Genomic DNA, 27,971 nt, shown 5'->3' on the forward strand with positions numbered 1-27,971 from the left:
GCATATACCTTTACCTTTTTATAAAATTTTTCTTCGTGATTTTTTTTCAACTTATAAAATTGCTCCCAAGATATTTGAGACCAAGTTAAATCAAGAAAGACAACTCTTAAACAGGATCTTTCAAACCAAGATTTTTGAAATAATTCAGTATTCCTTTTAATTTTTCAATTTCATTCAATTTCTTTTTTTCATCTCATTAACCAACGAATATTGTTTCTATTTTCAGATTTTTGTGGGAAACATCTAGCAGTTTGCCTTAAAAGAATTTTTAAATATTTTAGTTTCATATTTATGTGGATTCCAATAAAAATCATACATAAACTTCATTCATGATTATTTTGTTTTTCATTTTTAAACTTTATAACAATTCACTTTCATTAGAGTTTTAAAACAGAAATGTTTAAAAATTTGACATATAAGGGGTTATCTGGCAGCAGACTGATATTTTTGAAATTCTCTTAAAAAATAGAGTATTGTACTTTGAGGTATATTATTGTTGAATACTTTGCCTATTATTAGTAACAAATGCATGCAACAAAAATTTCCTACACTTATTTGGTGTAGACATCCCCCTAAAATTGAATATCAATAAAACATTGTAAGTAAAGAATGGTGCAGCAAATATTTTCAAAGAGTATTTAAAAGGTGAGAAATCAATGATAATTTTAAGGACTTTGACTGTGTAAAAATGGACGAGATGTAAGGCTGCTCTTACATGGATTTGGGTAGACCATCGCATTATGTGAATAACTTTCTCACTTGATTGTAGTCCAGAAAACAAAACGCTTATTAGGTTTGATACTGACTGACTACAGAAATACATATATAGGATTGATCAATGGAATAAACGGCGAGGCGAAAAGTAATGATATTATGTACAGTATAGTTAACCTGTGCATGCACAGGTTGATCGAGTTAGATGGACAAGGAATGGGAAATTTTAAAAAGGAGATAATTAAAATTTTGCCATAAACATGCACTTTCTACATGTACCACCTTTTCACTCCAGAAGATTTTTCCCCATTAGACTTTATAGGCAAAGATGATGGAACACTGAGAGCACGCCTCCCTTGGGTTGGATGGTTTTTACGCCCGGTCTGATATTCCTTTTTTTAATATTGTTTAAAATAGTAGATAGAAAGTTCTATATGTATGTGGAAGAAACTGTATTATCGCTTTCGATTTCGTTTCATCACAATTCAAGACACAACTAAATATAATCCAAACACTGATGGCAATAGTATAGTATATAAGAAAAAGAATGGCATGGGTATAGATAAACTTTATGTTCTGAATTTTTTCTTTGAATATTTGTTTCAAATTAATTCTTTTTTAAAAACATGACACACGGGTCTGTTACCGTGTTTAGGTAGCCATACCTTGATTCAAATTTTCTTACTGGTTCGAAATTGTGAACCCATGTTTTGTCACCAGTAACAATATTTGCAAATTGTCGGATTAAATTTGGGAAATCTACAACCAGCTTTTTTATTTGGGGGGGGGGGGGGGGATCATATCATCTATAAGGCACCTAGATTGGCTTTGCATCAATTTGCTCATTTAAAGGGAGACACATTGCATAAATAGATAATGTGAAAAAAGTATGAGAATATGAAAATTTGAACATAACCTTTCAATATATTATATTGCCTATTTATAAATAGTTATCCACGCACCTGATGAGAACAAAATAGTAGTACTCGACTTAGCATTTCGTTACACACAATAGTTCAAGATGAAATATGTATACTCTCAACCATTTTTTTAAATTTATTTTTTTATATATTTTTTTCATTTATATATTTTCGGTTTAATTTAGTTTTTGATATTTGTTAATAGATAAAACAAATGCTTCTGCATTGTGTATTATTGCAATTCAAAGCAAAAAAATTATTATGTATTTATTTTGTTTCAAATAGACCATCAAACTATAAGTTAAAAACCTGCGAAGGGAAACTGTCGCTTACTTTTATAACTAATTCACAAATATTTGACTCTTGGACCTAGTAACTGTGTAACGACAATTTGTTTTGTTAGCAGTTTAAATTTATATCAGTACACTAAGCTCATCTTATTTGGAGATACTCTTCGTGTGCAAAATTAAAACATTTCATATAATAGATATGTATTTGTTTTATGTAAAACAATAACACCCCTGCGAATGTGTGCGGAATGTTTTCTTCATCGTTGTTAATTATGTAATAAATCCAGATTTGCTTGAAGGACATTTACGAGATTCCCAGATTTGATCAGTTCCTGTGAAATTTTGAGCTTAGGTGTAGGGTTCGGATGACTGGTCGTTTCTCATATCCTACTTTGATTTATCCTAAAACATGAAAATATATTATGATGTATGTCTTATTTCATCATCTAGCGGTTATTTAAACTAAACGATGATATTCAGAACAGAGTTATTGTTCGTGTTCAGCCACACTACTCGTGATTGAAAATATAAACACCGGGTTGCTTGATAAGATTATGACATGTTTGATGCTTTTGGTGTGCAATACCATTTTAGAAGAATGGGTGTCTGTTTTGTGTAAAAAAAAAAACCTCTGATTATTATTGTAATTTAAGATAAAATTTCCTGATGAATTATATTACTATATTAAACCCTCTGTCTTCAAATTAATTTAACTATTATCAACGGAAAATGTAAAAGATTTGTGCAATGTAAGTAAATATATTAATAATACTTTTGTTATCAGAAAACTTCATGTATAAACTTGCATTTTTTTTTCAAAGTATCCCGTCTATATATAGTTTAACATTTGTATATTAATTGATATTTTCTGTGGCCCGTAAGTCCGTAAGACTTATGCTCGCGCTTTAACGTTTTAGGCATATACTTCAGTGAAGGCATTGTGCCTTGATAAATATATCATAATGTATGGTTGGCCGTGTACTACTCTGTACTACTTGTATACTACAAAAGTATAAATAAGGCCCAGCTCCGCGGGAGCCCTATAGTGATCAGTCTGTCCGTCCTTCCTTCCTTCCATCTGTCCTTACTTCCCTCTGTCCATCCGAGATCTCTTGTCCGGAGCGTATGTTCTCTCCTTTTGGCCCAGTATGACTCATACTTCACCACAGAGTGTCTCTGTGTAAAGGGTGTGCAGTGACCTTGAACTTTTTGAACCAAGTTTCAAGGTAAAATTGGGAAGGTCATAGCAGAATATATGAAAAATCCTTGTCCGGAGGATATCTTTTCTCCTATTAGACCAATCTGGCTGATACTTCACGTAAAGAGTGCCTACAATGAAAGGGTGGGTAGTGATGATCCAGTGAGAACTAGTGGGAATCGTATATTCTTTTTCAATATCAAAACGATGTTTACATGCTTAGCACAAATCATGCAGCATTGCAATTAACTGCAAGTCAAGTCAACTGTTATGGCCAAGTTGAAAGTTTTATTCAGTCATCATTAAAGCCACGTGTGGAATTGTAAAGTTTCTTTTTCCTTTGCAATGATAATATTGACATGTCTTGTAACTTATGTAATCACGGGAAGTGGCTTCTCTCATCGTTCAATGTAAAACACATGCTTGAAAACTTGTCATTGACCCGACTTAGAAAAGCGTTTGTGTCCCCCAGATTCAAAGGCATGCGCAAATTTCAAACCAGCCTAGATTTTTAAAACACTATGGCTTCAAAAATGACTATCTATCAAGACAAGGAATATATTTTGAAGAAAATCGGTTGTTTTTTTTTAAATAAAAGCGGTAGACAAGAGACAAAGCTAAAATGCGTCAGACTTCCGCGTAAATTGGTAGAGATAACATGTATGAGTGATCTTGAATGATGTTTGTAGGTCAAGCGTCAAGGTCGTATTGGATCAAACAAAATTCTTTTTTTCAGAGCATATGTATACTCTCTACTTAGCCCCATTCGGCTCTTACTTCACATTAACAGAGCTTTTGGTTTCAAGTTACGCAGTTACTTCATAATTTGAACAAAGTTAAGGTCATAGTTGGTCTTTTTGAAATCAGTTTAAGACCGAAGATTTTTCCCATTTGCTTAATTTTGCTCTGGTTGAAAAAAAAATGCCTTAGTTATAGTTATAGGTCAAGGTCAAAGAAAAACTATCTGAAATGCTTTTCATCCTAATGTCCATTATTTAAGCGGGGCCCTTTGAGATGGTCACCATCTCAATGTTGTTTAGTTTTAATTGCATTGACGTTAAGCTTAATGATCAAACACGACATTAATTGTGTACAAAAAGTTTTTAAGCGCATTCATATCATATGGTTTAAAAGACGTTTGAATATCTATTGCCCTTTTTTCAGACCTTCTCATTGTATAACATTTTATTTTCACATGATTAATAAGGTGTATTGACATCAAGTCCTGTTCTTTTTCATGAGAGGATAGATACATGAAAATAAATCAAAAGTCTTTAAGGTCATTCTTCCTTGAAATTTTTAAGTTCATTTTAGCACCTTACAATCTATACTTTAAATACCATAGAAATAACAGGTATTGGTGTATTTAGTTAATTACGCAATTAAAATGTATGCGGTGTTAATTTTTATTTACCAAAGGGAAGCTTGGTGGCTAGCAAATTAGCCATTAGATCTACCTTATTTTATTATAAATAATTTTTAAGCTATAAACTTTTATTTAACAAAAAATTATTTCATTTATTTGAGCTTTAAAATCTGAACCTTTCACTATATGTTTATACAGAGCTCCTCTTGTTTTTAAACCAACAATATAGTCTAAAATTGACCAGGACCATCCAGCGCTCTTGATAAAAAATGAGATAAATCGAGATACTTTAGCTGCCAAAGAATAATAAAAGCAAATGTACAGAGAGTTTTTGAGAATTCAAAACGGAACAAAATCATGAAATTCTTTTTTGAGTTAACTTTTTTTTACTTTTTTATATCTTGATTAATTATATATTAACATAGAATTGTACATACCAAATCTAAATAATAGAGTTTTATTCTGATAGCAGAAGGATATCTAATGAGTAAATATCTACGGAACCCGGTTTATTTTATGTGGAAACAATTTTTCTTCCATCGATATAAGAGGTCGCTAGATAGAATATTGTGGTTTCTGTTATATGTGCATCTGCACATGATGTGCAATTATTTTGAGCGTCATTTCTCAAATTTGCCTCCCTGTATTTATTATATAAACAAAGACTTCAGAATATACTTGATCGTGGATAAAACTTTGTTATTGGGGCATTTTGTATTGTATTTTCCCATTCATTGGTTTATGTAGCTAGTCGTTCAATGAATGCATTTAGGTCGTCTAAACCCTCGAATGAACTATAAGCCTGAAAAATACCGATCAACAAACAGTGATGGATTGATGCCTATATTAATACAACAGAACTATAACCAAACGCAGCTTCCTATCCTTAGAGGTTAAAATTTGTGCATTACGAAGTAATACAAAGTTATCTCGTCATTTGATGGAATACATACATATTTTACAGGTCTGCTGCTCAGTTCGGTGTTTCCTTCAAAAACATCAACACATCAAGACAATTAATTGATCAAGATAATTTGACAATAAACTTTAACTTAACTCTAAATTCTATTGACTCTGGAATTGGTGTAGGTCAAATGGCAAGTAATCAATGTAATGTTTACTTCCTTTCATATATGAAAATGATATTGATTTCTATTAGATATGAAGGAGGCTCATTATATGAGTGAAACAATTTATACGTCATTCCATTTTATGGCCAAACGATTTTTAAACATCTGTAATAGATCTAGAAAATTAAGGACTTTAAAGATGAATTGTAATAATATTCTTTTATTAACTTTTTATCTTAAAGTTCCTGCCAAATTCATTATTCGACACTATTTAAAATTAAAGTATTAAAAAACTGAAAGCCAAGCTCTTTTGATCCTTCATTATGTATATTGAGAAATAAAGACTGGCGATTTGCCGAATACCAATGGTTTATAAAGTAGTTCATGGAAATTCAAGCGCATTGTATATGTGTCCAGAATGCATAGTTTTGTTTTCAAAACTTATTTATCTTTAATAACAAAATAACAGCAACAACAAACACACCTCATTAAACCAAAAACACCCAATGCATTTGACAAAACATGATTCTTCATGTTACTATTTGGTAAAGCAGAAGCTTTTTCGATGACGCTGACTGCTTTTTAGTTGACTTTTGAAGTGCTACTTATAGTTACTGTACCATTGACAATTTGCTTTCCAATAGAGCCCGGCAAAAAAACGTTTTTGAATCAGACTTAGCTAGGACAAAAAGGTGTTAATAAATTCAGCTGAATATCTGATGAAAACAGTTATAACTTAAAATACACGTTGCTATCAAACATCAGAACACCAGCTGATATTTGATGCAAGCATATGTTACTTGAATACTTGTGGATTTTGTACCAGGCATGCAAAAACACAGGTATATGTTTGTTACACAGTCTCTAAATCCCTTAGGAAATTTTTTTTATATTCACAGAGTAAATATCACCAGAGTATCTTTTGAATTCATCACAGATGCAGACAATTTTTGTGATTTTTTTGGGTTTTGCTGGGGATGTCATTTCTTCGATCGTCGTTTTTCAGTTTCGGTAAGAAAGATACTTATCTCAAAAATTTTGTCGATGACTAAAATTCGTGGAAAAGGCTATCCATGAATATAATGAAAACTAAGCCACCATGAATTTTTATGATTTAACACTATTAACCCCCCCCCCCCCCCAAAAAAAAAAAAACAACAAAAAACTGGTACATTACAAAAACAAAACACATAAAAACAAAATCCACCCAAGTAGATATATGTTTTGTTGGATAAAGAGAACCACATATGATCTGTGATTTTTTGATACAAATGAATGTGTTTTGTAATTTTTTTTTATCTAAAATTAATTATCTATGCTAAAATGTACTAGATTTTAATCCAACAGTGTCTTGTGTTAAAACCCATTTTATATGCTTTAGGCGGTTAATTACGCATTTAAGGTGGCCTTGCATCAAATTTTTTGCAATAATTTTAAGGTAAGGGTAAAACGTATATACTTAAATTCTTGGAAAAAGTTTGAGATGATAAAATTCAAACATGATCTATCAATATGATGTATTGTCGTGAGATGGTTTTGCACTTGATAAAAACAAAATAATATATTACTTTGTGTTTTGTTACACACACTGATTCAAGATGTTTTATATGTACTCTCAAAAGCTGCTTCTTTAGTTTTTAGTTTATGAGAATAAATAGTACATTTGATTCTCTACAAAGCCAAATTGTCATGGACAGTATTGTTATTAAAAACAAAATCTTTATGTGATCAGACCTACTGTGAAGAACATATATATATATATATTTCATAAGGACCATCCGGTCATAAGTCATAAACCTGCTAAAGGAAATACATGTAGTCGCTGATTTTCATAATTAAGTTTCATACGTTTGGTTGTTTGAACCTAACAATTGTAAAACGACAATTTGCTATAGTTATACTTTAAACTTATATCTGTACATGTATTCAAATAAACCAATTAAGAAAGGTTGTTATTTCCTGATATCGATTCTCCTTGGCATTTCGTGTGTCTAAAACTGTGTCTTAACCTGATCGAAACTACCTCTTGTTATGATGAATGTAGTATAAAATTTCTATTTAGAAATTTATTTGTATTTTTCCTTATTTCCGATGAGAAAAAAACATTATCACCTTTGAAAGTCATCAAGCTAATCAAACATTCTGACATTTGTCTCACTCATCCTTGTGATATTTTATCTCTATAGTTGTTTATTAAAAAGTATAATGTCAATAATGATCCTAGATTTGGTGAACTTGAATGCATAACAGACATGTTTTCTCACTTTCTCAATATGTTATGGTTTATATGTATTTTCTTTTCTCAATATGCTCAGCTTTACATTTCATTTGCAAATGTCAGTATATAAGAACTCTATGTGCCCAAATTTTAAACCTTGTCAAGCCTTTTGAGAGTTTATCTTTTACTTTCAATATTCATTTCGATTCTCTCTCTCTCTCTCTCTCTCTCTCTCTCTCTCTCCTGTCATTTACTATATTCTTATGAAAGTCCCTAGTGCTTTTAATTTGTGGTATTTATCAGTGTGAAGAATTTCTTCCTAATAAAATGATTTATTTCGCGGCGATTTCACATATGTAAAACCTTTTCTTAGAAAAACTCATATCAGTTCAAGTATTCAAAGAAAATCTTATGGTTTAAAATGGAGTATATATTACCCAAAGTTAAAATATATTATTCTGCCCGAAACACGCTATATATTGAGTGACATTATTTTTGGATACAATTTTGTTCCTCTAAATAACATCAATCATGAAATTCATTAACCTTTTGTTCTTAATTTATTCCTCCTGATAGTGTTTAGGTAAGCATGCATGGAAGTTTTTATGCTAGCGTGCACTGTTGTATATAAATGGTCATATTTTTCTCTTTGTGTATTGTGGGTTTTTTTGGAAGGTAAATGTCGATTATTATTTTTTCCTTCGTGTATTAAATTTAAAAATGTATGATTTGGATAGAATTCAAAAATGTGTGGTTTGACTACAACTGTAATGCATTTCTAAAACACTGAATTTTTTTTAAATCCATTTGCAGTGTCTCAGTGACACTTAAAACACTCTGCATTTTCAAAATACATGTTTTTATTTATTTCAAAAATATCTTGAATACCCTAAAAATATTTTTCCTCCGAAACCAACATTAATGCTAACCCATTTCTAAGTTTGAAAACAAAAGAAGGAAGAGATTTGAGTTAGTGGTGGTACAGTGATGATTGTCTTAATAACAAAATTATTCTGTTTGGCATGGCTTGTTTTTGGAAAAAGCAAAGTTAAGATCGTTATTTTGGAAAAAAAAATAAAAATACAACATACTGAAAGTCGAAAGTAAAGTTTGTTACACAACACTATACACCGACTTGACTGGTTCCATAAAACGACTTTCTAAATTAACAAACGTTGATTGCACCACAAATTAAACTTTCGTAAGACAGAAAAACGGGTAATATTGAAAAACCAGTCTTCCTTTTTAAAGCAATGAGCTGTCATATATTCTGTCAGTCATTAAAAGGGACGATCAAAAGTTATACCGGAAACAAGTATCCCCTCCTTAAAATAAAATATAATAAATGATAAATCGATTTTTTTTTTCAAATTTATTTTCCTTACAAATACTACCTCGTCTCTGTTTGGCTAAGGACGAAATGTATTCACTTATCTTTAATACATGTAACTGAACTGCATAAGTTACATGTATTGTGTTTATCAGAGGCCAAAATTATTCAAATGTACTTGGCTTAAGATAAATCTACATCTGTTTGTTGTATTATCATTCTCATTTTTTAATCACCCCATTCTGAAAAATAATCGTAAGAAAATTCGTAATGTTAATAAACTGTAGTATCATATTTTCGACATAGATTACAAGTCGTGTTTTATTTTTCCTGTCAAAATGTTTAATAATTTATCCTTGTGAAAGTTTCTGAAATTCCATCCATATAAATTAATATGACATTATGAATGATTTTAGTAGGTACATTAATAATATCCTAACTTAGAATGTTCCTAAGTTACCGTCGAGCTACATCTTAAGATGTGTCCTTAGCTGATCATAGGATGTTTCTAACTTTTTTCTTAAGTTATATCTTAGAAACCCACTTAGGTCATATCGAAGAAAAGTTTCATGATGCTTATTGTTGCTGTACAACTGTATGGTTTTTGGAGTTTTTGGAGTTATTTACGGCACAATTGTACTAGTTTGACGCATTGATTGTAAACAAAATTTATATAACAGCAGAAACGCGCCGTATTTAATGTGTCTGCACAAGTAAGTGTTATATGGCCAACCGTTTAATGCTTGAACACAATGTTAAAAAAACTTAAAAAAGAAATGATACAATATAATTATTTAAAATACATTTGTTTAATGTTTTAGTAAAAAAAAAAACCTGAATTATTTTTTATTTGAAATGCATAAATTGATTCATCAACTGTTCATGTTTAATCGTTATCCTGGTATTTTTATCAGTCAGGAAACCCTTGACGCAAAGTTAATCAAATTTTCATTTACCACTCAAAAGCTCGTGATGGAATGTCATATTTCCCCAAATACAATGTGCTCTATTCAAATGAGACAATAAATTAAAGTAATGCTAATAAGTTTTTAGATTTTTGAAGGGACGTTTTTAACTTTTGTCGGGAATCGTTAAAATTTGACAGCTAATTTTCATCATATGTATACAATCTTTATTTGTTTATGTAATTTACGCACTGTCTTGAAATCCTGCTGAACATACTGATTTGCACTTTGTATGTAAAGGTAGATGTGGTTAATTGTTACGCCAAGCTTATATATCATTCTGTCTCGTGCAGGCAGATAGGTAACCACGAACTGCAAAACTAATACTGTTTTTATTCTTATTGTGTGATAAACGTTGCCGTCGTGCTAAAGTTTGGTAAACACTACAACAAATATAGAAATCAATTTACAAAAATGGAAAATATAAAACTATTATTTCAAACCTTGGAAGAAAATGCAAATTACTTTAAATACCATAATGGCGTGACATACTTATAAGAATGGAATTATCTTTAGAATAACATCCTATTTATAATTCAAAAATACGATTTTGTTCTGACAAAAAAACAGTTAATGGTATAAAAAGACTCATATAACGGATTGGGGCACTAATAATAAAGGATGCAAGTTGGTTGTCAAATGTATGACCGTACTGATCAGTAAGGTCGACGGGAAGGGATTACTTTACCGGAATGAAATACGTAACTTGAACCAAAGCTATTTATATTGAACTGAAAAATAGTTAGTTTGTACAAAGAATACTTGTCATCAATTTTAACATTGAACTATACACAACACATTTCACCAGAAACTTTGAAAAAAATGTATTCAAATTTGAGAACTTAGTCATGACCATGTATTCGTATTTTAACACATCAGTAGCTGGGTTTATGTTTCATTCGCGACAAACGTAAGCTACTGCTAGCCAGCACGCAACATCTTTATGATATAAAAACAATATATTTTACAAATTAGAAAAATGAAATTCTTGCATTTCGCAGCACATTTTTGCATGTGAAATTTAAACAACCAGGATATGTGAATATATCATGTTTTATCATATAAACAAATGGCGTAATCATAAATACCAAACCATATAAACATTAAAATGACTTTATCAAAATATAATGCCGATATATATAACCATAATTTAAATGTCGAACTTAAACACATTGACTATATTTTCAGCAATTCATTCCAGCCAAAAACTAAACTTTAACACTTTCACCTGGTGAAAATTTAAAACATATTATTAACCGCTCAATATGATATGTCTGATTTCCTCATTTTATAAAAACGAAATACATCTATTACTCAATAACTCAAAAATGTTTACTTCGTAAAAATACAAGCATGAAGTTCTGATCAACCAAGTTAACATATGATTTAAAAAAAGGTTTTCCAAGCTTTAAATGTCTCTAAACAATACTTTCAAATGCAGCTATTCTTGATAAGGTTCAAAATATGTAATGAATGAGATACACAGCTTTAATGACACCCCGTGACTTCTTTTTTATGTCGGTACGTCACAACATGGCGATTTTAGCGCATTGTGAAACAATTAAAGTCTCCAAAATATGGGGTCTATTCCTGTGGCGCAATGGGTGTATAGCTTCGACCTATCTTATAGCAGGTCATGAGTTCGAATATCGCAGGGACTTTTATTTTCACGAATAGCGGTAAAATTTTGATCCCCATACAACGAGCTTGAATGCATAACTTTTCCTAGGGTGGGCGACCCTTGACATGATATTTGTTTTATAAAATCTTATTTTGAATAAACCAAATATTTAATGTTGAATACATGTACAACAGTCCCACAATTACTATCCAATAACCATTGTAACACATCATAGTGAGATTTGTAAACATTTAAAAAAGTGTGTTCAATCACAAATAATGACAAATTGTGTTTGTTTTTCAATGTTATGGAGTTTAACATTATATATTTATCACTAAAAGATATAAGGCATTTGGTACATTTTCTTATACACGTTACAATAATGGATTTTTTCATATAAAGAATATTATCAAAACAAACATTTCTCGAAATTGTTTTTTCATTTGATATTATTCCTTAATTTTTATATTTTTAATTAAATGTTTTGCCAATTTTCTTCCAATTACACTCTAATTGCGAAGAAAATCAATAAAATAAAAATTTTTGGAGGTCTTAGATTTTTTTAGGGTCTTCCGTCTTCAGCGGAAGACCCTTCTATTATTCTTCGGTTTCTTTTTCAATTCTATTATTATTATTAGGGTCTTCCGTCTTCAGCGGAAGACCCTTCTATTATTCTATTGTTTCTTTTTCACTTTTCTTATTATTCTTATTCTTTTTTTTTCTTCTTACCGATTTTGTGCAGGCGATTTCTTGGAGATGGCTTGCCTGATTTCAGTCAAATTTTCAGGGAAGATGCCTTGTCATCTGAAGTTTGTACCGCCGGAACAAGTTTTTAAAATTCACTTCCGTTCGGAAGTTATCGTCATTAAACGATTTTTTTAAAGTGAAATTTGTCTGCGACGTTTCTAAAAAACGACTGAAGATATAGAGCTGAAATTTTCAGAGATGATAGATGTGACGTTTTTCTGGTGCACTATTGTCTAAAAAACGTTCGCCGTCACTTCCGGTCGTCACCGGAAGGAAATTTGAAAAATTGAATTTTTCGACTTTTTTATTTTTTAATATTTTTTTTGGAAATTTTTACACCTTATAGTGACCCTCTTACTAATTCAGAATATGTAATTTGTTTTAAAATCGATCAAGGCGTTTTCGAGAAATTAAGCGTCAAAGTTCTGAAGCGAGAGTCCGAGTAGCTCAGTCGATAGAGTCGTGGACATGATCCAGACGACCCGGGTTCAAGCCTCGAGTGCCGCAATTTTTTTTTTACTATTTTTCGCTTAGATGTACGTTTTTATCTTTGAATTGATAGGTTTGATCTAATCTATTCAAAAATCGAACGGAAGACCCACTCGTTGCTCGCAACGAGATCTAATCTAGTTATTATTATTATTCTTTTTTTCCTTACACATTTTGTGCAGAAGATTTCTCGGCGATCACTCGTTCGATTTCTTTTAAATTTTCAGTAAAGATGCCCCGCCGTCTGAAGTTTGTACCGCTGGAATATTTTTTAGAAATTCACTTCCGTTCGGAAGTTATCGTCATTTTACGATTTTAAAAAGTCAATTTTGTCTGACAGGTTTCTCAAAAATAAGTAAAGATATAAGACTGAAATTTTCAGAGATGAAAGACCTACTGTTTTTCTGGCGCAACACACTCAAAAAAATGTCCGCCGTCACTTCTTTTTGTCATAGGAAAAAAAATTAAAAAATTTAATTTTTCGACTTTTTAATTTTTTAATATTTCTTTTTTATATTTTAACAGTTGATAGTGACCCTCTTACTGATTCAGAATATGTAATTTGTTTTAAAATCGATCAAGGCGTTCTCGAGAAATTAAGCGTCAAAGTCCTGAAGCGAGAGCCCGTGTAGCTCAGTTGATATAGTCGTGGACATGGCCAAGGCGACCCGGGTTCAAGCCCCGAGTGCCGAAAAAAAAAATTCCTATTTTTTTGGATAGATTACCGATTTCGTGTTAAAAGTCGTCTTCTCTACTCAAAAATCTCACGGAAGACCCACTCGTTGCTCGCAACGAGATCGAATCTAGTTTAATTTACCGATTTTGTAAGGATATCACATTGAATACGTCACTACAATAGGAGCCGGTATAGGCGGTTCATACACAGGATGGAGACTCCGGGACAAGGGGTGGAAGATTGGGAAGATTGGGCAGCGCCGGCGAGCGAAGCGAGCTCTAAGAACCAGTGTGCGCGGGAAAAAGAACGAGCTAAACCTACAGTTCATCAAACAAAAATTTTTGTCTACGTCCCATAATGCTCTCTAATGTTTTCACCCGTGGTGCTATGCCAAAAATGGCCGACTTTTAACTCGTAATTTACAGTGACTTAAAGTTTGAAGACCTGTTTTGAGTACCGCATATGCTTTGGAAAGACTCAAAAGATTTGTTACATGCTTCCATACCTCCGTATTGAGTCGAGAAACGTAAACAAAGACGAACAAAGCCATGGATGACGTCACAGTGCACTCGCGCTATATTTCCCGCGATAAATTTAGAGGTGGATCAAACATCTGTAATGCGTGTACTAGCTATTTCAGTATAGATTGCGATACCTGCCTCATTGACGTATGATTTTTAAAAATCTTTTTCAATATAGAGATTTTATGTATATATATATTAGCAAGAGCCATACTTTACTGTCATATCGATCCATTTTTAAGCTAATTGTGCATGCAAGAGTATGGAGGAAATAAACAATAGGACATTTTGAAATAAATAAAAAGGAATAAAATGAAAAATAAACAGTTTAAAAAATTATGTAGATATTGCATATAGTCAGACCATTAAATTTAAAAGTGGGAAACTACACACCTACAAACAGGTACCGGTCTCTCTCTCTCTCTCTCTCTCTCTCTCTCTCTCTCTCTCTCTCTCTCTCTCTCTCTCTCTCTCTCTCTTTGGCATACTTATTGTAGAGCAATACTCTCTCAAAAATTGATACCTAAATAAAACTATAAGTTGACAATGATGCAAGGTATGTGTAATTCTTGCTGCGCTCGCCAGAACGGTAGCACCGTAAAACATATTATATAAAATTCAAATATTGACGTTCATAATGTTATAGCAAAATACAAAAATATTTTGCAGTGTATTGATAAATAAAAATGATATGATACCATCATACTTCGATATGCATTTATAATACACGCATTGATTGCTGTAATTCCACCTCAGAACTGGTATCCAAAACGATACCAGCCAATTGCCACATTGAATTGTGCATAATTTTATTTCTTAAAATACATGTTTCATTTATCGCTGTTGCATTGTTAGAAATGAGATCTGAAACAGCCACATAACTTTGAAAATTTCTTATTTTGATTCATTGATCAAATTCAAAACTTTTCGTTTTTTCTTTATGTCACCATAGGAGGTGTTGTAAATAATTTTTTGCGTACTCGGTCATCTTGTATGTTATCCCAGTATTTTATATGTCGTTTCCTTAACCCTTTTATGCATAGGTTAAAGTGGTCAGCAAAACATTTCGTAAAGTCTTTTAATTGTTTTTCTTCTTTAGCATCTGTTTGTTTGGGAGGTTTTCAATGTTATGGAGTTTAACATTATATATTTATCACTAAAAGATATAAGGCATTTGGTACATTTTCTTATACACGTTACAATAATGGATTTTTTCATATAAAGAATATTATCAAAACAAACATTTCTCGAAATTGTTTTTTCATTTGATATTATTCCTTAATTTTTATATTTTTAATTAAATGTTTTGCCAATTTTCTTCCAATTACACTCTAATTGCGAAGAAAATCAATAAAATAAAAATTTTTGGAGGTCTTAGATTTTTTTTAATTTACCGATTTTGTAAGGATATCACATTGAATACGTCACTACAATAGGAGCCGGTATAGGCGGTTCATACACAGGATGGAGACTCCGGGACAAGGGGTGGAAGATTGGGATCTACGAATACTCAGACCGAGTTGGAGGGAGAATGTTTTCAAAATACTTCCCTGATGCACCGGATATTCCAGTGGAGTTAGGAGCAATGAGACTAAGACCCGAAGACCATGTTAGGATGATCAAAGCAGGACGGGAGCTTGGGCTAACCTTTGTTCCTTTTCCTGAAGGTGGTGGTAGAATTCCTGAGCGAATGCTTCTATACCTGCGTAATACCCGTCTTCGAACATTTGAGTTAGGAGGACCACGAACTCCGTACAGACTAAGACCAGAGGAGCTCATGGGCCTTCGAGATTTGTCAAGGTTTCTACACATAATCATCATTTAAATTAGTAACATGGTTGTTTATCAAATTATTTCATATAATCAAATGATTCATTACACTTATTGAGGTGAATTGTTTATTCAAACATTAAAACCGTATAGTTTTTTATTCATTTTTTTTTCAGATTACTTTCTGAAACTTACACTAACTATAATTGTACGAACCCAAGGGCCGAACATTTTAACGCTTCCACTATACTATCGATGGAGTTCCTGTATATCTTCAGAGGTTGTCTTTCTTTCTATTAGACAAATGTATCGGTATTGTTTGTAAATGTTTATACTTTGATATAATCTTCCCTTAAATATTTGTTTTTGTATAAATGGCTGGCAAATGGTTATAAATGCATTTGTGAAGATCAGTGTCTTAAAAATAAAAGTAAAATAATCTACACCAGGTTACAAATAGTCTTACAATAGGAAAACGTTCTCTTGAAGTAATTATTTATGAATTGCTATAAAGTTGAATTTTTTCATTAGCTTATATGTATGAATATTTCCTTTTAAAAGAGATTTAATTCTGTTAAATTGATTTTTTTTTTCTTCGAACCTCATCAGCTGTGTGTAGCAGTACCAGTTTATTTGGTTGGATAAACTTAACATTAGTGTTGTTTGTTAACCCACTTCGTCTCCTCGTTATGAACAATTATTTTTTTCTTTTCAAAAATTACTTTATTTAAAAATTCAGTGAATGTAATAATGATTTGAATTAAACCGCGTGCCAATTGGCATTAACAACAAAGTTAATGAATAATGTTAGCACGTCTTATAATCCAGTTTTGTGCTGAAAAAAATCCAAACAACAGACAGTTACTTTTCGTCCATTTATCACAGGGTTTTTTTACCAAACAACATATTGTATTTTTCATCAACAGCTATGAAGATGTAATACAGAAAACAAGTATCAGTTTGGAAGCTCGAAAATATATCAGAGACAGCAGTGCTTTTCACTTTGGCTTGGGTCTTGCACGGAGCAATTCACGTTTTTCAAAAACTCAACAAGGATTTGCGGAGGAAATCACTAGACCTTCAGACCTTCCTTCGTATTTGACAGTTCCGACGGGGATGAATTCCTTCCCTATAGAATTCATGAGGACGTTTCTTGTATTTAATCCAAAGTGGTAATTTTTTTCTCTGACTAAATAGAATATCGCAGCAATTTTGACTCCGACTCCTATCATGAATTTTTTGTACTGTTATTGAAAACCAAAAGGGCTTATTTTAAAAACATTTTGTTGCATCTCAGTGAACAAATTTTCTTCGATTTCTTATGCTTTGCATTTAATTTCAGCCAAGCCATTCATCTGAATAGCTAGCTTGTGAGAAATTAATTAAGAAAGAAGAAAGGGATATATCAATTGAAGTTCAGAAAAACTGTTTCCATCAATGGCAATATTATGTCTACTAAACATTACTTTTTTTGTTTATTCTCGAAATATTATACTTGCAATACCAAAAGTTCCTATCCTAAAAATACAGATGCCACAGTTTAGTAATCCTCGATTCCTGTCTGCACTGAATTCAGTGGTAGACGTGCAATCCTCAAAGATATTCCTGATTTACAACTATCCATGATGGCTAGGAGGATCACATAATTTCACCTATACCTAATTCGATCTTCCGTACAGACAGTCATATAACTGGGGTATATCATGAACTGGGAAGGCAGTTCTTCTCATATCATATGCAGACACTAATGCTGTACCATTTTGGAGCCGACTTCAAAACATGGGAAAAAGAATCAGTAAGAAATGTAATGAAATAAGAGTCACGGACGAAGTAGTAAAACAGGCTCACTTACAGTTATCCAGAGTGTACAATACATGTTAATAGTATTCCAGATCCAATCGATGGGATGATGTTTATCTGGAACAAATATCCTTATAATGGCGGATGGGTTGATTGGAATCCTGGATCAAGGTGGTACCATATCAAGAGATATCTCACTCGACCCTTTTCACAAGAAAATATACACATAAATCATGGTTACTGGGGTGCTGAACATAACGGATGGGGAGAGCGTTCTTTGGAGGTGACGTTTTGTCCTATTTCAATATACCTTCCTATTTGCAAACAAGCTGATTAACAACAAATTCAAAAAGATTATATCTTAACAGTGCGTCTACGAGAGAGTCAGGCAGATTCCAAAAATGTCAATTTCTGGAGTTTTAATAATTGATATCATTTGTCTCAAAAATCTAAGAGGGGTTGCCAACAATGAAGAAAATTGATATTAAAGTTTGTTTATTTGGTTTGTATTCTAAGGCCATGGTACCATAATTTCTTGATGTAAGGCGGCGTGAAATCTAATACAACTTAAATGGGTTCCATATATGTGCCTAAGAATTTTGCCATAATTCAAAACATTTCATAGATAACATGTACATTTATTGATTACACTGTAATTAGGGGCCTAATTGATTGCAAAATATCAAAATTCCGATGTAATCTGTTGTCATGACAACCCAATAAATGTAACTGGTAACTGGCCAGAATTAATGTCTACCATTGCGAAAATAATCTCAATATAAAAAAGGGTTTGGACGCCCCATTTCAAATTTTCAATAAATATTTAGAAAAAAATGATTGTTAAAAAATGTAGAATTAAAATTTTATGTTTGGGTTTTAAGGGATTATGAAATACTTCTAATTTTAGTGGAGGTGACTAGATAAATTTAGATAATTTAATACAAAAAATCCAAAAATTTAAGTTAAAATTAGTTTTCTGAGATATTATAATGCATAAATGGTTAGAAAAATTAAAATAAACAAATACGTTGCTCAATGTCTTCTAAATTTCGTATCATATGGTGGAAAACAGAGTTTAGATTAATTTCCCTTTGCTTCACCTCTGGTTATCTCCCCTTTTATTGCTCTCCCCAAAGGAGGTAGAAAATTTGTACCAGTGGAGGGAAATAATGGCTTCTCCTGGCAGGAGCTCAGGCAGCCCTTCTACTATCTGTGACTTTGCTAGGTCATACAGACATAGACCATGTGAAGGTTTGACAGAGAGTATTTCTTCCTTGACTGATGATATATTTCAACACTTAAAACGATGTCAAGCATCAACACGACATCAGACAAGAATCCCAGAAGGACTTCTGCTACTGTTTCGCAGTGGCATATTTGTTGTTTCAAAGGATGTTCTTCAATTAAATGTATGCAGAAGTCACAGGAATAGTCTTTGTACTCACTGGTACAAAGACTCTCGGTGCTGTATGCACCCTCTACATCCACCAAATCATAGGGAGAAGCCAGACAGAGGATTAACATGCACGATGGCTAAAGAAATATGGCTGCACGAGAGAGTTGTTGTGCCTGTTGGAGCTGGTAAGTCTTACGGTAAAGTTAATAAAGTATCTTATCTTTTATTCTAAATTCATAAACAAAATGATGTGAATGGGAGAGGGGCGACATGTCATTGAATATTAATTAAATGTGTGACATACAGTTGCCAGCTGGTTACAGGCCTATAACAGGTCAAGTACAATCACTAGATTTAGCTACATAGCTTGATTTAGCTACATAGCTTTATTACTTTCCTGAAGTAGGATATTGTTTACACTTAGGTGCCAAAAGTATGTCAATTTTTTTCTTTTCACTATATATTTCATTGAAAACCAACTTTTTTCAAAGACTCATTTAAAAATAACTCCTTGACCGATTTTAAAAAGACTTGGATTGATAAATTTAAATCTTCTTTGACTTTTTGGCATCATATTTAATTATTTTTCCCACCTTCAGTTCTTGAGATTTGATGTTTACAATCCAAAGTAAGATTTTACGGCTCTAATATTGCAAAGGATATATAGTAGAGCACTTGAAAAATATCTTCGTGTTGTGTTTGAAATATGAAATTTTGCATATGAGTTCTCAAAAAACTATTTCATTTTATGTCAAAAAAGTGCAAATTGAATCTACTTTAATCAATAAAAATTTCATCAAAATTTGATTAAAATTAATATAAAAAACCTTTTAAACATAAGCCTTGTTTTCAAATGAAATATATAGGGAAAAAAGAAAAGTTGACATACTTTTGGCACGTGAGTGTAGCTACTTAATCATACTTGTCATAATTAAATGGGCATTTGTACTAAAAGTATCTGAAACAATTCATAAAAAAACACTCTTTAAAATGTTGCTCTTTTTGCACAAATGCAGTCAAGTTCTCAAAGTTTTTGGGCTATATACATGTATGTACAACTCTTTATGTGTTACCAAACAGTTAGTTTTTAAATGGAATAACAACAGGTCCAGCACAATCTCCTGATTAAGCTATATAGCTTGAAAAAGCTATATAGCTTAATAAAGCTATTCCGTATAGCTTGATTTAGCTATTTTGTCAAACAGTTTTCATAAATAAGGATTTTTTTCAGCATGTTAACAAAATCGCACTTTATTGCAGTGATAGTTTTCAACTTTGAACTGTTCTGTAAACAATGTATGTAAAGATAACCCATCAATATGTGTCTCTTTTAGAGACTTTGCATTCAAAGGTCTGAAAGTTTTGGGGCAACTGATTCATGACAGTTACTTCTTGTGTGTATATATAAAGAAGGTATGGTAATCAAGATAATTGATTGGTATTAATTCAACATAATCTTACCCACGCCTCAAACACTAGAAATGCATGTTTTCCTTAAAACTGCATAAGGTGGCTCACTACACCGTGAAATATTTTCTCAAATCAGCAGAAAATTACTTAATTATAATAAATATCATAATGGATAAGAAGATATTTAATTCAAATAGGCAAAAAATGTGCAATTTTTGATGAAAAATTACATTTTCAAAAATTTAATTTAGTAAACATGAGCAAAAGCTCCAGGCGGATTTGAACTCATGATCTGCGGTTCAGAAGCCCATAACTTTAACCTCTGAGTTGAACTACCATGCTATACAACCCAACTGAACGATATAAACAGTTTAACAAAACATTTAATTAGCCATCTTGTGACGTAGTGTCTTAAAAAGTACAAGTCTAGGTGTAGTGAGGTATCTTTAAAGCAGTGATGTTTTAACTATTTTTGCTCAGAGTTGCATTTATATAACTACAAAGTAAAGAAATAGGTTGACAGTTCCTCGGGACTTTTCGTCTGTTTTATATTTATATAAAAAGCTAAATTGCATAAAGGTAGCTAAATAAACCTACTTCAGGTAGGTTAATAAAATTATGTACGTAAATCTAGCTACATAGCTAAATCTAGTGATTGTACCAGACCTGTATAACTTTAGGAAAAAAATTTGTATAACTTTAAGAAAAAAAAGAAATTATTATGTACATTAAGACAAATGACAGGATTTAATAGTTTAATTAAATGTATTTACAGTTTGAATTACATGATTATAAGATATTTTTATTAATCTATTAATGAAGTAATACCTTGTACAGAACTAAACATTCCCTTGTTTCCCTTGTACACTGGCTAAATATTCTTTTTTTTTAATCTCAGTGTCATCTCCTCTACCATAGTACATGTATTATATATATGGACCTTTTGAATTTCTCAATAGAATATGTTCATTAATAATTTGTACACACAGTTTCCCTTGTACACTGGCTAAATATTCTTTTTTTTTTAATCTCAGTGTCATCTCCTCTACCATAGTACATGTATTATATATATGGACCTTTTGAATTTCTCAATAGAATATGTTCATTAATAATTTGTACACACAGTGCTTAGAATTAAATTCAATGATAAATACATCGGGATCGGCATACTTATTCTTAAAAAACTTGAGCTTTGTAAATAATTGATGATGCATTAAGTATGGTATGCAGGTCCTGTTGTATTATGAGGTCTGTACAGTAGACTGAGCCTTCATGTGCACTCGCCAAATTTTGCATTGCACTTTTGCAGGTATGAGAATTTAGACGAGTGCTTGCGAGCACTTGACTTGTTCTGCTGATCATGCCACACATTGCAATTTGTACATGTATTAAAATTTTTTTTTGAATGAAATTTAATAACTGATTAAAATTTTCAGGTATATGCAGAAGATGTTCAGAAAGACACAAGACAACCTATACCACAAAAGTAAACATTGAAAGTGATGTGGGTGAGTTCATTTTTTGTAAACTTTCCATGATAAAAAATTGGATAGCAGGTTTTATCTCCTTATATAACATTAATTTGTGCATATGTGCACCTTATATACAATGTATTAGCACTAATACTGATCATTGATTCATCATTAGCATTGATACTGATTTGATTCATTTTAGGAGATTTTTTGAAGCTTGCTGCACATTTACAAGCTAGTGATGATGAAATTTTAAACAGTTTGCCAGATACATGTATATCAGAAGCAGATGAAGTTACTGTTGGAGGTAAATTCTTTTGCCATAAACAGCTCTTAATAAAGTAGAATCAGCAGAATTGTCTAAATACAAAATATGATGGAACATGGTCTAGAGTCATTGTTCAAAATGTATGAGGTGGTTCCATGGTAGGCACCCCCCTTGAATTAAAAAGTGCTTATATATCCTCTCTTATGAAGTTAGTCCTATCTTTTTTATTGCATTGCTGAATTAGGAAACTTTATAATCACACCACATATAATTACATCTTGTTTATTTTGTAGGTACAGGTAATGAAATACTGGATCAAGCACAACATGCTCAAGAAGACAATAGTTCTTTGCATGATATATCAGGTAATATTTTGTTTCGCATTAGCTACGTTTACAGCATTATGCATTGTCGGAATGAATTTTAACATATTTTATGCCCCTTGAAGAATGGAAGGCATACTGTATGCAGGGTTATTTTCCACCCATTTTATTTCGCCCTTTTATACTTGTAAAAGAATTTGCCCAAACTCAGTTGTCTAAAAGAAATATATCTGAATTGTTTCAATTCACACAGTTTTGAATTTTGCTAACTGACAACAAGAGCAGAAGGGGCGAAAATAAAACGGGGGCGAATAGTTCTCTCTATACAGTATTCTTTGCTGCTGTTGGTCCATCGGTCTGTCTGTCTTTTCACTTTGCAGTTATTATCTCTGCAAAGGTTGCAAATACATGTATTGAAATGAAATTTGATATACAGATTTTTCAATTTTTAGTTTCTGGTCATTATCTCTGCAAAGTTTGGTACAGTAAAACACGGTTATAAAGAACACGCTTATAATGAATTGACGCTTACAGCGAAGTGAATTTCATTCCCCAAGTCTCTATTTCATGTTGTAAACTTGACGGATATAACGAATTACGCTTTTAACGAAGTTAAATTGGCCGTCCCTGAGAATTTGTTATAAGCATGTTTTACTGTATACTGATTTACAATCAGACAATTTTTGACAGAGTCATGCCCATGTCCATGGAAATGAGGGGAGGGGGCATAAATGTTTTATAAAGATCTCTTGTTTAAAAGTGTATGATGTATAGCATAACTTTGGTTACAAGTGTGACATGACATTATAAATGGTAAACTGTAAGATGGATTAAAAAATTACAAACTTGTAGATGAATGAATATCTCTCTCTCTCTCTCTCTCTCTCGTGAACTATTGTTTCTGATGTTGGCAAATTGGTTTATATATATAAATATACTTTTCTGTTCTAAATGTATATGTGTAGACATGCATCTTCATAATGACCATTCATAACGGTAACAATATTACTTACAAGTATTTACTGATCATTTTTATTTAATTCTTACAGAACAATCTAGTCAGCTCTCAGAATTTTCGTCCACTCAGTCCTCTCATGGAACTGATAACTGGCTACCACCAACATACGATCGGGATAAGTTGAACAGAAGCATGGAAATTCTCTCTGAAGGCAAATTTACTCCAATGCGATTTACCTTAAACACACCATTGGAAGATGTTCAACAGTCTACAAAGGATTATGTGACTCGAAAAGCCAAAGAAGTAATTCACTATGCTTTAGAATGCATTGCACCACAGCAGGAGGAAGAATTAATGCAACTGGTGTGTAGAAAATACTTCAAGGCGGAGTTGGATGGTATTGATATTATACCTGATGCTTTAACAGAAGCTCTTATCAAAGCCTACAATGATGCTAATGGACATCAATGCCAAATCCAAATACTCTCCCTGTTTGTAAACAATTTTTCAAAGACTGAACTTTGTAAAATGGTGCATGGCCTAACAAAGTATAAAATTGACTGTGCAAGAAAATACGCTTCCTTGAATGGACCAGGTCAGATTATTGATCCTCCAAAGGTTACCCGTGTTAGACTTTCGAGATGTCAAATACAGCATTTTATTGAATTTTTGTACAGTCCATCAATTTGTCAAGTGGTTGGATATGGTTCCAAGACTCTTCATTTATCATCTGGATTACAAATAAAAATTCCAAAAATGATTCGAACAATGATTGCCTCAAGAATTATCAATGCCTATGAAGTGCTCTGCACAGACAATGAGATAAAAATGCCATCTAGGGCAACGTTGTACAAGATCATAAAAGTATGCTCGGCCTCACAGAGGAAATCTTTGAAAGGTCTTGACAGTTATACAACAGATGGAATGGAAGCAATGGATTTGCTCCAGAAGATACTACACAGACTGCAAGAAAACGGACTTTCAAGAGACAAAACGAAAGAGTTATCAGAAAAGCTTCTGGATATAAACCAGCACCTGAAATTTGATTTGAAAATGCATCTCGCACAGTCCAGTACTTGTATCGACCACTGCCTAACATATGCATTGTCTGATGAAAAGACAGCAGAATTTACATCATATTGTGATCATCTCCACAATCAGAACTGCATAAACTGTAGAAGTATTCCAAAAGTTATGGATGAAATGGCAAGTTGTTTATCAGCGGCTAATCTAGCAACTGATCTGCAGAAGGAATTGGCACATGATTTTGAACAGTCAAGAAAAAACATACATGAATGGAAGGCCCATATTGTACGAGCTGTGAACCAGGATATGAGTAAAAGCAACATCATTGAAAACTTAAAGAGTAACCAAGCACTGCTGATAATGGATTGGGCAATGAAATTCCTGCCTCAAAGTTTTCGGGAATCGCAGCAAAACTGGTTTGGGAAACAGGGTTTGAGTTGGCATGTTGCATGTGCAGTTTTTCTAGATCATAGTGCCAATGTAGAGAATCAGGAGAACAAATTTCACCTCGTGTCATTTGTACACGTATTACAAGGAGGAAGTCAAGGTTGGATCTCAGTAGCTATGATTCTTCAAGATGTTCTAGAAAAACTGAAATGCCTTAATCAGCATCTTTCCGAAGTTTATTTAAAATCCGACAATGCAGGATGCTATCACAGCATGCCACTTATGTCCTACATTTGGAAGAATTATGACTTGCTACAGCTCAAAGTAAAAGAGTATAATTTCAGTGAAGTTCAGAGTGGCAAAGATCTGTGTGATTCAAGAACTGGTACATGTCGCATGCATATTTTAAAGTATGCAAATGAAGGTAACAATGTGGAAAATGCACATCAACTGAAAAAAGCCTTGGAGAGTTATGGGGGAGTTAAGAACACATTCATTTCACTGGTTGATATCAATACAGAAAATCCTCCTGTATTGTCAGGAAACATTAAAAACTTCAAGATTAGTCAGATGAACAATTTTGTGTTTGAAGAAGAAGGCATCAGAGTGTTTAAAGCTTATGGTGTTGGTCATGGACACTTGATCCCCAAGAGCACTCTTGAAAAGATATCAAGTAACTTTGCCTTTGATGAGACCAGAATTGAGGTATATACATGTAGTTTTAGACTGTGTATTATAACTTCTTTTGGTGCATGTTAATTTGATGAAAGTTCAGTGATCATGAGCATTAAATTTGCCTAAATGAGAATACTGAGTAATTTAATTCTGGTTGTAATGTGACATTTGATTGGATAGAAAAAATTAGTTACATTTGTATAACCTGGCTTGCACGTCACAAGACTTTTCACGATACCCCAATTTCAAAAATGTACTAATCTGCTTGACGTAACGTTTGACTTTGAACAAATTAATATCATTTTTAAAAGTAAAATGTACTCAATTTGTACATCAAATCACAGAAAATTGAATTACAAGGAATGAACTCAGTGTCCACCCAAGTTATACTCGTATAAACTGGCATGGAGCAATTTACGCTTTTTATACCTATTTATCGCAGATGCTTGAAATTTTAACACACTTTTTGTTTGTGCATGACATATTGTGGGATATATTTTTGTACCATTCGGATGCCAATTTTTTGTTAAATGTCGACTGCTTATTATGCATATTCACATCAGAGCCGGGGTATCACTAGTGAGCGTTGACCCACAGATACCTTGTTATCGGCTTTGCGGATCGTGGATTATAAAGCGTAAACTGCCCCAACTCAGGTTATACTCTCATAACTTGGGTAGACATTGAGTTAATTTCTTTATTATATACATGTATAATTTATAATTATTTTTTTTTTAAGGTCATAGAAGATTCTACAACCATGCCAGCGACACATTTACAAGCAGCACAGTTGAGGCTACCGTTTGGATCTTCAGATGCTGAAGACAGTGGAGACCTGAGCTGCACTGAACCAGGCTGTATTCAAACCTTCAGGAAACCATCTACTTTAGAAAAGCACCTTGCTGTTGGAAATCATTTATACCACAGTTTAAATGGAAGTGCCGATGTTGCCATGGAGTTGTGGGCAGAAAAGTGTTCGGATTCTGTGTTTTATAACCAGTCTCACCTCATCCAATCTTCATTGATTTCAAGTAAAGACAATCAGGTACATACCTGTGTATCAAATTTGAAAACAGGATGGGCTCTGAAGTTGGACAGAAAATTTGTTAGATTTTCATTGGGTGTAAAAAAGTTCGTGAAAGACATTTTTGATGATGGTGAAAAAACTGGAAAAAAGGCAAACCCTGTGTCTGTTTCATTACAAATTCGTAATGAACGGGATGAATATGGCAACCACATATTCAGTCCAAATGACTGGATTTCCTCTCAGCAAGTTCGCAGTCTCTTTGCCCAGTTTCAGATAAAACTGACTAAAGAGAGCACAGACAGAGAGAAGAGACCAAAGTTAGAACTCACTCTTAAATCTGAGGAGGATGAAGATTTAAATGAGGTTATTAGTGATCTGAATGCCATGGAGGCATTCAACACAGTTAATTCTGTTACTGATATATGTCAGCTATGATTTCTATGTGAGCATAATTTACTTGGTAGGCATTTCATCTTGATTTTCACATACCGAGTATGCTAGAAAAAATGCATTTAATCGATGTGTAGGTGCATCAAGATTGTCAAAAGTAAACTTTCAAGTAGAATATAGTAACTACTGTATGAAATATTTTTTTTCATGTAAAAAAACCATGAATAGAAATTTATGTAAATTTATGCAGTTTTTGATGTTTGAGAATCATATGTATGACTTGGAATTCTAAGTTAAACACTGTCCTAGTACACAGAATGGATTTTATATTTAAAATGCAAATCAGCTGGTAACATTACATGTACATGCACTATATATATTTGACCATTCATTGTAATGTAATGAAACTGTTTACATTTTAGGAAATGCTAAGTTTCATGTATTTAAAAAAATTGATGAAAATCATTAGTTATAGGTGATTGCATTAAAATTGTTTAGAAAAACATGTTACTAAGGGAGATAACTCACTTTTAAAAGTTGCAAAAAATGCAAGTTATAGAAATTCACGCAGTGTGAGAAATATTCAGAACCCGATTATTACCTTATGTGAAAAGATTAAGAAGTTACTTGTTTTTATTTTGACCCATAACATTTTAGTTTTAAAGCGTCCAAACCCAATTTTAAATTTACTTAAATTTTAGCAATTTTTCAATAATTTTGGTTTTTTATACACAAGAGTTATTTCCCTTGATCAAAAAATTATGTGGGGTTATTGTTGAAAAAAATTTAATGTGTCAAAATAAAATTAAATATTTATATTTTCAATTATTTTAACAGTTGTTGTTTTATTTTTATGCTTAGGGTATCAAAATGTCAAATGAAAATGTCAGTTTTTCATAAAAATCAATGCTTCATTATAGTGAAATTGTAATCAATATGGCAAC

General features: G+C 32.3%; 1 protein-coding gene and 1 pseudogene across 1 annotated transcript; both read left to right on the forward strand.

The window, feature by feature from the left end:
- The first annotated feature begins 15,740 nt into the window (after positions 1–15,740).
- LOC128179080 (achacin-like) lies at positions 15,741–18,028 on the forward strand (annotated as a pseudogene).
- Positions 18,029–18,649: 621 nt separating this feature from the next.
- On the forward strand, positions 18,650–27,856 carry LOC128175704 (uncharacterized). Its single transcript, XM_052841531.1, has 6 exons — positions 18,650–19,276; positions 21,938–22,009; positions 22,176–22,280; positions 22,535–22,606; positions 23,614–25,640; positions 26,350–27,856. The coding sequence occupies exons 1-6, from the start codon at positions 18,865–18,867 to the stop codon at positions 27,070–27,072; spliced, it is 3,411 nt and encodes a 1,136-aa protein (XP_052697491.1). The 5' UTR covers positions 18,650–18,864; the 3' UTR covers positions 27,073–27,856.
- The last annotated feature ends 115 nt before the right edge of the window (positions 27,857–27,971 follow it).

The sequence above is a fragment of the Crassostrea angulata genome, chromosome 3, assembly GCF_025612915.1.
Source record: "Crassostrea angulata isolate pt1a10 chromosome 3, ASM2561291v2, whole genome shotgun sequence".
Classification (NCBI taxonomy): Eukaryota; Metazoa; Mollusca; class Bivalvia; order Ostreida; family Ostreidae; genus Magallana; species Magallana angulata.

Coding starts and splice junctions, on each gene's coding strand:
- LOC128175704 (XM_052841531.1), top strand. CDS start 18,865: ATGGCTTCTCCTGGCAGGAGCTCAGGCAGCCCTTCTACTATCTGTGAC. Junction 22,281..22,534: donor AGATGAAGTTACTGTTGGAG/GTAAATTCTTTT, acceptor TTTATTTTGTAG/GTACAGGTAATGAAATACTG. Junction 22,607..23,613: donor TTCTTTGCATGATATATCAG/GTAATATTTTGT, acceptor TAATTCTTACAG/AACAATCTAGTCAGCTCTCA.